A 10074-nucleotide genomic window follows, 5' to 3' on the forward strand; every position below is an offset into this window, starting at 1 on the left:
TTTATGCATTTACCGGGCATCGAACGTGAAGCATTTTCTAATAGTACATGGTTTCTATCTTAGAATCAGAATCCTAATAGCTAATAGCTGATGTATGATATGTGCCAGTTAGTTAATATAACGTGCATTTTTCGTCTTCTATAGCTGCAAAATGGGGCTCAATTTAAAACCTGTACATATAACACCCGTTTTTATTGGTTTTTAATAAACTGGTACAAATAAAGAAACCTATGACCCCACTTGCAGAGTGCCCGAGTCGGCCCAAACTTATCTCCTCTTCTATCCTTCTCTGATCACCTGACGATATTTTCTAACCCCCCTCCTCTCTCTCTCACTAACCTTATTTCCTCCCCCATCTCTCTTGCCTCTCCAAGCCCACCAGGCGACGAAAAGGTGGCGGTTAGCCCACCCCTAACGACGCGACAGCAGTGGCCCTCCTCTCCACAACAACATGATGGTGGCGGCCTGCCTCTCCCCGGTGACGCGACAACGACGGCCTAGCCATGTGACAGTGACATATCTTCTCCACGGTGATGTGAAAGCAGCATCCCGCCTCTACCGGTGACACAACAGCGGCCGACCATGGCCTTGGCCCCCGCTGCTTCATTCGTCAATGATGGCGATGGCACCGACTCCAGATCCAGAAGTTAAGCAAAAGTCGATGACATATTGTAAAAAAAAACATGGCAAAGTCAATCGAAAATCGTTGACCTATGATAAACTCGGTGATATATAACAGTGGTATATAATAAACTCGGTGATATATAACAGTGGTATATAATAGATTCTCTCTTTAATTAAACAATTATGTTAACAGTTCAGGAATCCTTACTAGATAAGGAACAGTTTTTTTTTTTTTAGGGAACGACGGCAGGAGCTCTGCCGGAATTTCATTAGAGGATAGAAAAAGTTCAGGAGGTACAGGGGGACAAAAAGAGGAGCAAAAGGAGAACAATTATGTTCTAATGTTCTTTGATCTATGAGTCTGTTTAAGATAATACTCGTATATAGCAACATGACATTAGCTCTGCGTTGAACTTTTTTTAGAATCCACATGAGGAATAAAAGAGGCATCACTTATATATATATTTCTGCTTCCTGTAGGATTTTAAATTGCACATCGGGGTCGTAGTCCATATTACGAGAATATATAAGAATTCCAAATTGTTTGCTGAAAGGGTTAAGTTGTCAATTACCTCACACAGGTAATTTGTTTGGAAATATATAATGACTAGGTCTTGGCTTACAATTTAAAATTTTGAAATTCAAGATTGGAATCTGGAAAAAGACTGATAACAATTAATCATCATCCGAATTTGATATCACCATTTTTTAACTATGAATTGGAGCAAACAAATCATATCTTACTATAAAGTTAACCTACTAAATTCTAAAGTTCAACATCCAAATATGACATATCATCCTGCATTAACAATTATTACATTTAAACATCATACAAAGCATGCTATATTATCTATAATTTTATAATTTATTAAATTTTTGAAATGCAAGAATGTTAAATCATTATCCCACATAATTCACACAATATTTTAATATATCTCTTTATTTATATACCTATATAGTTCATCCTCACTTAGTTAATATTATTTTTCTCTTTTATCATTAAGCCATGTCACATCAACTATTTGAAGTTCTTAGATGATTAATGTATGGTCCAAATTATCTCATTTCCTTTCTTCTATTAAGCCATATCATCTCAATTATTTTTAGCTCTTAATAACTAATCTATGTTCCAAATTATCTTCTCATTTTTTTCTCTTATAAAGCCGAATCACCTTACTTTCACATTTAAATCATCACTCTATATAATATTTAAATTTAAATTATCAGAAACCACGTCAACTTATATAAGCTAATATTGTATAGATGTTTTATATATTATTCTTACTTATTGTTATCATATTAAATTATGTCGGTAACGTGCTAGATTTCGACATAGTATTATAAAACAATTGTAGCCTAGGAAGGAATGTGTTGATGACTTATTATTAGCTCAATACAAATTTAATTAAATGCGTGGCAGGCTGCCAGGTAGCTTACCTACAGCGGCTTTTGCTGCCGGGGGGAACTTCTCAGTGCATGGTCCTATTTTGCCATCGCCTGTCATTCCTCGTTTGCAACGACAATTATAGCTCCCTGCGGTGTTGATGCATACGCTATTGCTGGAGCAATTATTCTTACTCCGGAGAGCACACTCATCTATATCTGCAAAGTTTGATCTAAACTTATTAGTATAAAATGAATCATATGAAACGGACAATTTAATTTTTTTTGAAAAAGGAACCAATCGAATAATATGTTCTTTGGTTTTTGAAGATATCATTTAACCTCTAATGTGGCTAATTAAGCTATTCTCACTACTACTACCGAATAAACCCATGAAATTCAGAAAGTTCAAAAACATCAATCAAGCTTACTTCATTGCAGTATCTTTGTTAGTGCGTACTTATCACTAGCTAATAGCATCTAATTATTAACGTTGCTCACCATTAGACTGCGAGGAATTCTAGAGTATATGGTTAATTAGGATTAATCCTGTGTGTAATAACACGTACGATATACTAGGAGATATATTTTTTTTGTTTTGGTTATTATGAGAAGTGTATATATATCGGCCTCTATAGGGCTCGCGATACGATTTCTGTCACCACCAGCCGTCTGGCATGAGGTCATTGCGCGTTGCGCTTCCAGAAGCAAATTAATTAAGACGACATTGAAGTCAGGAAGCCGCTAACAGCCACAGGGCAAGACAGCCATGCTTACCGAGAGACGACTGAGTAAGTTGTGGTTTGAGAGAAGACGAGATTAATTACTTAGGTTATGAGAGCGAGAAGAGGCCATGGCTTCTGGCATCTATTTCAAAGGCAAATTCTGTGAGATGCACGCAATTGATATTTGGCATGGTGAGTAATCTTTATATTTGGTAGTCCAAATTTTGACAATGAACTAAACACGGCCATAGCTTTCTTTCTCCTTCTTCCTTTGGGAATTATATCAATAAACTAATAGTAGCATCCCTCGATCCCACCTACCCCTGACAGGCGTCCCTGCTGGTTGTGTGTTCGTGCAAACTCTTGCCCAATGGAATGACATGGAATTCTTTTTGCGTGTTTGAAGAAACAAAGAAAGCTAAAAATATTGCTCCCTTCGTTTCTAAATATTTCACGCCGTTGATTTTTTTAAACATATTTGATCGTTTGTCTTATTAAAAAAAATTAAGTAATTATTAATTCTTTTCCTATCATTTGATTAATTGTTAAATATACTTTTATGTATACATATAGTTTTACATATTTCACAAAAGTTTTTGAATAAGACAAATGGTTAAAGATATGCTAAAAAGTCAACGGTGTCAAATATTTAGAAACGGAGGGAGTACTGTATCTTAAATGGAATTCTTTTTGCGTGTTTGAAGAAACAAAGAAGGCTAAAAATATTACTATATCTTAAAGCTCAAGGTAAAAAACACCTACGAGCAAGTACTATAGACTGTTTTAATTTTGAATCGTATGTGATCCATCATAAATGGTTTGCAAAAACAATCTGTGAAGAATGTCCATCACAGATGGTTTAAATAAATGCAGTGTCAATAGACATGCCAGATTATCATATACGATTAACCTTCTATATAATCAGCAACTTAAATCTGGGAAGTATATAGAAGGTTAATACCATAGAGCAACTTAAATCACATGTAAGCATAACACATCTACCCACTAGCAATTATTAGATGCTAAAGCTCAACAAGCAAGTATACTACATTACCTAATAGCAATTACTATTGTAGAACATCTTAAATGACAGCCAAGCATAACACATCATCTAGAATATAATATTGTAGAGTTCAGCGTATAAATATGGGAAGAGGATTTTGATCGTTCTTTGCATGTCACTCAAATGGTTATGAAAAAATTGAAAAAAATTGAAAAGTTGTATTAACATGTGATATATCACTCCACAAATATGCAAGTAAAAAAATTAACTTCTACATCTTGCAACGAAAAAAACAAATTTGACTCTGAATATACGTTAACTAGATGCGGTTTAATTCGTTTTTTTCATTTCGAGATGTCGAAATTGAATTTGAACTTGCATGTTTGTGGAGTGTTACATCACATGTTAATAGTCCTTCTCAATTTTTTTGCAATTTTTTTCACAACCATTTGAGTGACATGCAAAGAACGAGGGGATATCCCTTCGAGGGATTAAAATAGTTTCCTATAAATATGTCAAATCATGTTCCTCGTATCATTTTCACAATATTTCAACATTCATCATTTCTATATGTAATATTTACATATATTCATCCATTCATTCCACAGCAAAGTGCGGTGTATCGTCTAGTAATTTTCTTGAACGATGCCTTAAGTACATATGGTTTTTAAAAATAACCATGCATCTCATGAGTTAGCTGTCACGGGTAATTAAGGTATTAATTAGAAGAGTGTAGGGTAGTTGTATGCATACCTTGGCATCCATTAACAATGTAAGGATTGCCGTCGTAGCCTTCCATGCAATTGCATTTATACCCTTGGTCGTTTCCTGCGTTGACGCAGGTTCTGTTGCCGTTGACACAAGCATGGCTACCATTTTCCTGTGGGCAAGACCCATTCCTGATAGCAAAGTCAAGCACAAGAGGTACACCCCTATTGTACTTCTTGGGCAAGCCAAGGTGCCCGTACAGATCTTCCGTAGAGAAATTGTACCATGACTTCTCCACCAGCATGGCGTAGGAGCATGGATAGGTTTCCCATTTGCTGTTGTTCTTGTGCTGGAATGTCACAAGAGTCGTGTTGATGCCGGGAGGCAGTGTCTGCTGGCAGCAACCAAGCCCCGTGGCATCCTCGCACGATCCATTCCTCGCCTTGGACACTGAACTGAGGAAAGACAGGCAGATGTTGGAGTATTCTTCTCCGGTGAAGGAACCCGCGAACGTTGCGACAACGTTCTGGCCGACGCCAACAAGGGTATTCTCATTCGCCGACAGGGTGAATGGACCTGACGGCTGAAGCTTGATTGACTGCTCAAAAAGGACGTGGTTTGTTCCGTTCGTACTGCAGTCGGAGCTGATGGCCGCGTAAACACGTACCTTGCTCTGATTAACCAACACATCGAGGAGCTCGAGCGGCGCTCGGGTGTAGTTGACGATTTTGCTGGGCATGCCTGCGTCTGTGCCGGAGTAGTAGAAGTTGCCCGTCAACATGAATGTCCGGCGGCCACTTGTCGCCGAACAATGGCGGGTCGCCTGCGAGGAAGGCGCGCGGCGGGTTGAACGTTTGGTTGCAGATGACCTCGAAGCCGGCGAGGTAGCAGCCAGGTTTGATGCCGAAGGGATAGGGTATGGTGATGTCGCCGCACTTGTCCGGACACCCCGGGAGTGCCGCCGGTTGCTGCTCGGCCATGGCTGCTATGCAGCCTAGGCTGAGGAGCATCAGTAATACCAGGATCATACTGCAGGCCATCTATAGGGGATGGGTGTGTGTTAATGTCTTCTCGTATATATGTTATGAAACCCTCTCTCACCTCTCTTATATATATATACATGTCTTTGCAGGCGCTGAGACATCATCATTTTGCACATTTATTATTATTATAATTTTGTGTGTGCAAGTGAGTTATCACTTATCAGGCCGAGCGACAACATATTTTTTGGAGTGAAGTTCCATCCGGCCCATAGTTGATACAAACTTAACCGTACCCTCTGTGTGCCCACAGTATTTCGATGCAAACGAACAAAAAACTATGAATTTGTCGGGACATCTTTGGAAGCAAGACAAGAGGAATATATCTTTTTTTTTTTCTCTTCCAGATCAAAATGCCCATTGGCATCATGGCTTCGCTAAATTAAGTGTGAATATATACTACATGTTGACTGCAAGTTAATCGAACGTCAACGCAGATAGGAGCTATAGCTAGGTCAACCGCAATACTGTATAGCAACCATAACATTCTATGCTTGGTCAGAGCAATACTGTATAGCAACCATGACATTCTATGGTTCCCTAATCTGACATGCGCTTATTATTTAACCATCTTCCACTACTAGAATAGTGAATGTCAACGACCAAAAACTAACGACGGCTGCATAATCTTGGTCGTTCATACTGCTTTGGGCCGATTTCTGGTATCCGACGACGCTAGTTTTTTGTGGTCGCTAATGCGTAGTGGGCTGCGGTCGTTGTTGTTATTTACTCAGGTTAGATGGGCAATTGCAAATGGTCGTTATTACTCAGCGACCTGTGTCCTCAGCTCTCCGGCCACTGCCGCCGCCGCCGCCCTCGGCTTCGGCCACCGCCTTCGATTCGCTCCACAGCTGCAAGCCTGCAGCTGCTGCCGATGCTCCCTATAACTTTGCTCTTTGCTGCTCTTTGCCACACAAAGGAGGTAGCGGCACAGCGGGAGGAAGAATCCCCATCATTGGCATAGGAAAAGTCTATCAGATCCCCTCCAATCCGCTGCTCCCTTCCAATTCCGAAATCCCCTCTTTTCCCCAAACATATTTCGCCCCAAATCAATATGAATCAACAGTTTTTGATTCCAAATCCGAGATCCCCTCTGCTACCCCCACATATTTCGCCCCAAATGAGTATAAATCATGAGGTTGAGAGATGAGAGGAGTGTTGATTCACCGCCATGTCTCACAGCCGCAGTTTATCACCGGAGGTGACAACTAGGGGCTGCATCGAATGGCCTACATGGTCTCCTCAGTGCTCCCGAATGTCAATCCTCCCCACCACTGAACATCTTGATGCCAAGCTCCTCCATAAGTACATCTCTCCACCTGATCTGCCCAGCCACTCTGTTATTTGTTCCAGTTCACTTGGGACTCATCAATCGACGAAAATAGTCACAACAGGTATTCTCCAATCTCCTAATGTAAACATTTGCATATGATTTGTGAAACATATTGAATTATGTGCTAGGTTAAATGTTAAATCTTGCCAGGTTAAAGTGTTGGTTGTATTGTCCTCTTCGAAACTAATAAAAGCTGCAAAGTTTGCTAGGTGGATACTGATTATTTCTATGCTGCCCTCAACCTGAAATGTTTGATATGGTCCTGACAATTTATTTTTGTGGTAGCTATGGCACTTTCATTAGCATTAGACTGTGTTTAGTTGGATCCAAAGTTTGGATTTTGGTTGAAATTGGAGATGATGTGACTGAAAAGTTGTGTGTATGACATGTTGATGTGATGGAAAAGGACTGAAGTTTGGATCCAAATTTTGGATCTAAACACAGCCTTAGTAATAGAGGAATGTAGGCAATTTGTTTGTTTGTAGGCAAGAACAGCAAGTGTTCTAGCTTTATTCATAGAATGAATTCATAATTATATTTTATAAACAGAAACATTAGGTGTGACTTCTGTGCAATTAACAATTATAGTTACATGTGCATTAGTTCTTCCTAATTTGACATATATTCTTCTCCTAGACTGTTTTTCATGATGGTACTACTAGTTTGTTGATTTTAATTGTAATTTGAAATAATTATAGTATCAGCAGTGCTTTACTTAAATGGTGTAAATCTCTTGTTTTCACCTCTGCTATAATGCTAGCAATACAAGTTATTTCTATTTACTTAAAATTGAGTTCTGCATCCAGCTAACTCTATACATACTTCAATTGAAGGGTCTGAAGACCATAGCTTCTCCTTGGATTCAGTTGGGTCCAAAGACCATAGCTACTCCTTTGTTTCAGTTGTTGAGGACACTATGGGTGATGCTGTCGAGGACAAGATGTACCAAGTTGTAAAGGAAGATGAACCAAAGGAATTACTTAGAGACTCCAAGGTTAATTTGATGGCAAACGTTGTTGAAGACACCATGAAAGAGAAAGAGATTAATGAAGATGACCATATGGGTTGGTACTCCTTAGCTTCAGTTGTTGAGGACACCATGGATCAGCAAGTAGGAGCAGACATTATGGACCAGCAGGTTGTAGAAGACTCCTTGGTAACAGACACCATGGAAGAGAGTGATGAAGATGAATACTTGAAGGCAGAATATGAAAAGGGTGCATTAATCTTCGCTAGAGATGAGGCAAATGCCTTGGAAAGAAAAGAAGCTGAAGCTCGTTATGAAAAATCACTTGAAGAGATTAGAGATGAATTTTTGAAAATTTATGTCCCTTTGTATTTTACTCTAAGAAAAAAGTAAATTCAGTTAGATAGATAATATATAAATTCGATCAGCATCCAGTTCATGGCCAGTTATTTGTTAGCAAAGAATAACTCATGCATCTGTAACTCTGCTATCACTTTAGTATCTTCAATGAAGACTATATATTGTCTTATTGTGGGGTCTGACTTGATTGATCTATGTTCACTGTGTGCATTATTGTTTCAGTTTATAGTATCATTCTCTGCAGCAGTAAGATAGTACTTTGCTGGACAATATATAGTCTGAAAGTTTCACTTCAACTGGAACTTTAAGTTATGCTGGACACCACACGGACTGGGACTCTGCCAATGATTTGTTTGTTCTATCCCTTTTAAACTTTGTATCCATTGTACAGTGCAATATGATTTGTTCAACAAAGTTGTAAAGTATTCAAGTACAGGTCTAGATGAAGGGTGCTCGATTTGTTCAAGGAAGTTGTACATGATTTAAGTGCAGCCTGTACACTGCTATGTGTATTTCAAGGGTATGCTAATGCTGTAAGCCTGTAAATCTATAAGCATAACATCGAAATATTTTTGTACATGAGCTATGCTTTACAGCTCAAAAAATGCATCTTACCTTTTTTTTCTGCTCTAAACATGATGTGTTCGATTTTTTGGTCGTCCTTTTATTTCAGTTAGTATATGTATAAAGTAGAATACAATAAAATAAACATCAAACTAGCTTTTCCCAATTGGATATTGTGTTGTACCTTAAGTTAGAAAGGTGCTGGTGCTGGGTTCGAGTCCCCTGAACAAAAGTTTTTCTAATGATTTTACTTTCCTTTCCATACGTTTTTTTTTAAAAAAAAATACATCTACTATATGTTCCAAAATCATGCTATGTGAACAAGATATTTTTTATTAATTACAATGTTAACACCAAATTTAGTATAGTTTATGGATTTGTCGCTATCCTGCGTATCTTTGTTCTTGGGTTAAGAGGTTTAGACAACCAATCCAACACTGTCGTCTAGTTATAAAAGTGTACTATTTCGTATAAGGTCATAACCGATCCAACACCATCGGGTGTATATTCGGCATAGTTCATCAAGGCATTAGGCGTTAGAGGATCGACCGTTCAAACTAGTTATTATAGTAGAAGAAAACAACCATTATATTTCTTTCAAAAAAGACAATAAAATATATGCCGTCAAATATATTGTACTAAAATAGTGTATATTATAAATGAATTTTAAGGTAAAAAAGAACAGAGAAAATGTATTGTCCGATTATGACAAAAATGAGTATAGTTACAAAGTTTACTCCTTCGTACAAGGTCATAACCGATCCAACGCCATCGGGTATATCGGCATAGTTCAAGAAGCCATTAGGTGTTAGAGGATTGACTGTTCCCACAAGATTATTACAATAGAAGAAGACAGCCATTATATATAGTGCATAAAACTTTGAATAAACACAATAAAATATATTGTACTAAAATAATATATATTGTAAATGAATTTTGAGTTAAAAAGAACAGAGAAAATGTATTGTGAGATTATGAAAAAAATGAGTCTAAAAAAATTATTAGTACAGTTTCACATCAGGGACATTAAAGAAAATAAGTTGTGGCTTTTTAAAAAAATTTCAGATGCATGGAAAAAATTATGGCGGGTGATTACATACCTTTTTTTTTTTGGCGCTCAAAGGAGGAGTTTTAGGCATATGTCCATGTACATATCTCCTCCTCCATTCATAATAGACCCAATATCTTCTCCCCTCTCACATCCCCTCCCTCACCAGATTGAGAGAACCACGGATGGAGCGCTAATCATTGGTGCCGATCGGCTGATCCTCTACTTCTCCAGCGCGGCACCGTGCCGCACGGCCTCATCGCGCTACTGGTCCGGTGGTTCCCGTCCGAGTGCTTCTTCAATCAAACCCTAGAAAGTT

General features: G+C 38.3%; 2 protein-coding genes across 2 annotated transcripts; one reads left to right on the forward strand and one right to left on the reverse strand.

Moving 5' to 3' along the window:
* Positions 1–1418: 1418 nt before the first annotated feature.
* Positions 1419–5423, reverse strand: LOC127752712 (wall-associated receptor kinase 2-like). The gene is made up of 4 exons (XM_052278109.1): positions 5267–5423; positions 4489–5190; positions 2062–2226; positions 1419–1423 (listed from the first exon to the last, which is right to left on the reverse strand). Exons 1-4 carry the CDS (start codon positions 5421–5423, stop codon positions 1419–1421), a joined length of 1029 nt encoding a protein of 342 aa, XP_052134069.1.
* Positions 5424–6166: 743 nt separating this feature from the next.
* Positions 6167–8552, forward strand: LOC127753116 (uncharacterized). The gene is made up of 2 exons (XM_052278585.1): positions 6167–6877; positions 7650–8552. Exons 1-2 carry the CDS (start codon positions 6655–6657, stop codon positions 8174–8176), a joined length of 750 nt encoding a protein of 249 aa, XP_052134545.1. The 5' UTR covers positions 6167–6654; the 3' UTR covers positions 8177–8552.
* The last annotated feature ends 1522 nt before the right edge of the window (positions 8553–10074 follow it).

The sequence above is a fragment of the Oryza glaberrima genome, chromosome 10 (assembly GCF_000147395.1).
Source record: "Oryza glaberrima chromosome 10, OglaRS2, whole genome shotgun sequence".
In the NCBI taxonomy this organism is placed as follows: domain Eukaryota; kingdom Viridiplantae; phylum Streptophyta; class Magnoliopsida; order Poales; family Poaceae; genus Oryza; species Oryza glaberrima.

Bases quoted from the DNA above. Each gene is read 5' to 3' on its own strand.
- LOC127753116 (XM_052278585.1), top strand. From the start codon at position 6,655: ATGTCTCACAGCCGCAGTTTATCACCGGAGGTGACAACTAGGGGCTGC. The intron at 6,878-7,649 runs GTATTCTCCAAT...CTTCAATTGAAG, and splicing joins GACGAAAATAGTCACAACAG to GGTCTGAAGACCATAGCTTC.
- LOC127752712 (XM_052278109.1), bottom strand. From the start codon at position 5,423: ATGGCCGAGCAGCAACCGGCGGCACTCCCGGGGTGTCCGGACAAGTGC. The intron at 5,191-5,266 runs GCGACCCGCCAT...ACTCCGGCACAG, and splicing joins GCCGCGCGCCTTCCTCGCAG to ACGCAGGCATGCCCAGCAAA. The intron at 2,227-4,488 runs GTATGCATACAA...CAAACTTTGCAG, and splicing joins CATTGTTAATGGATGCCAAG to ATATAGATGAGTGTGCTCTC.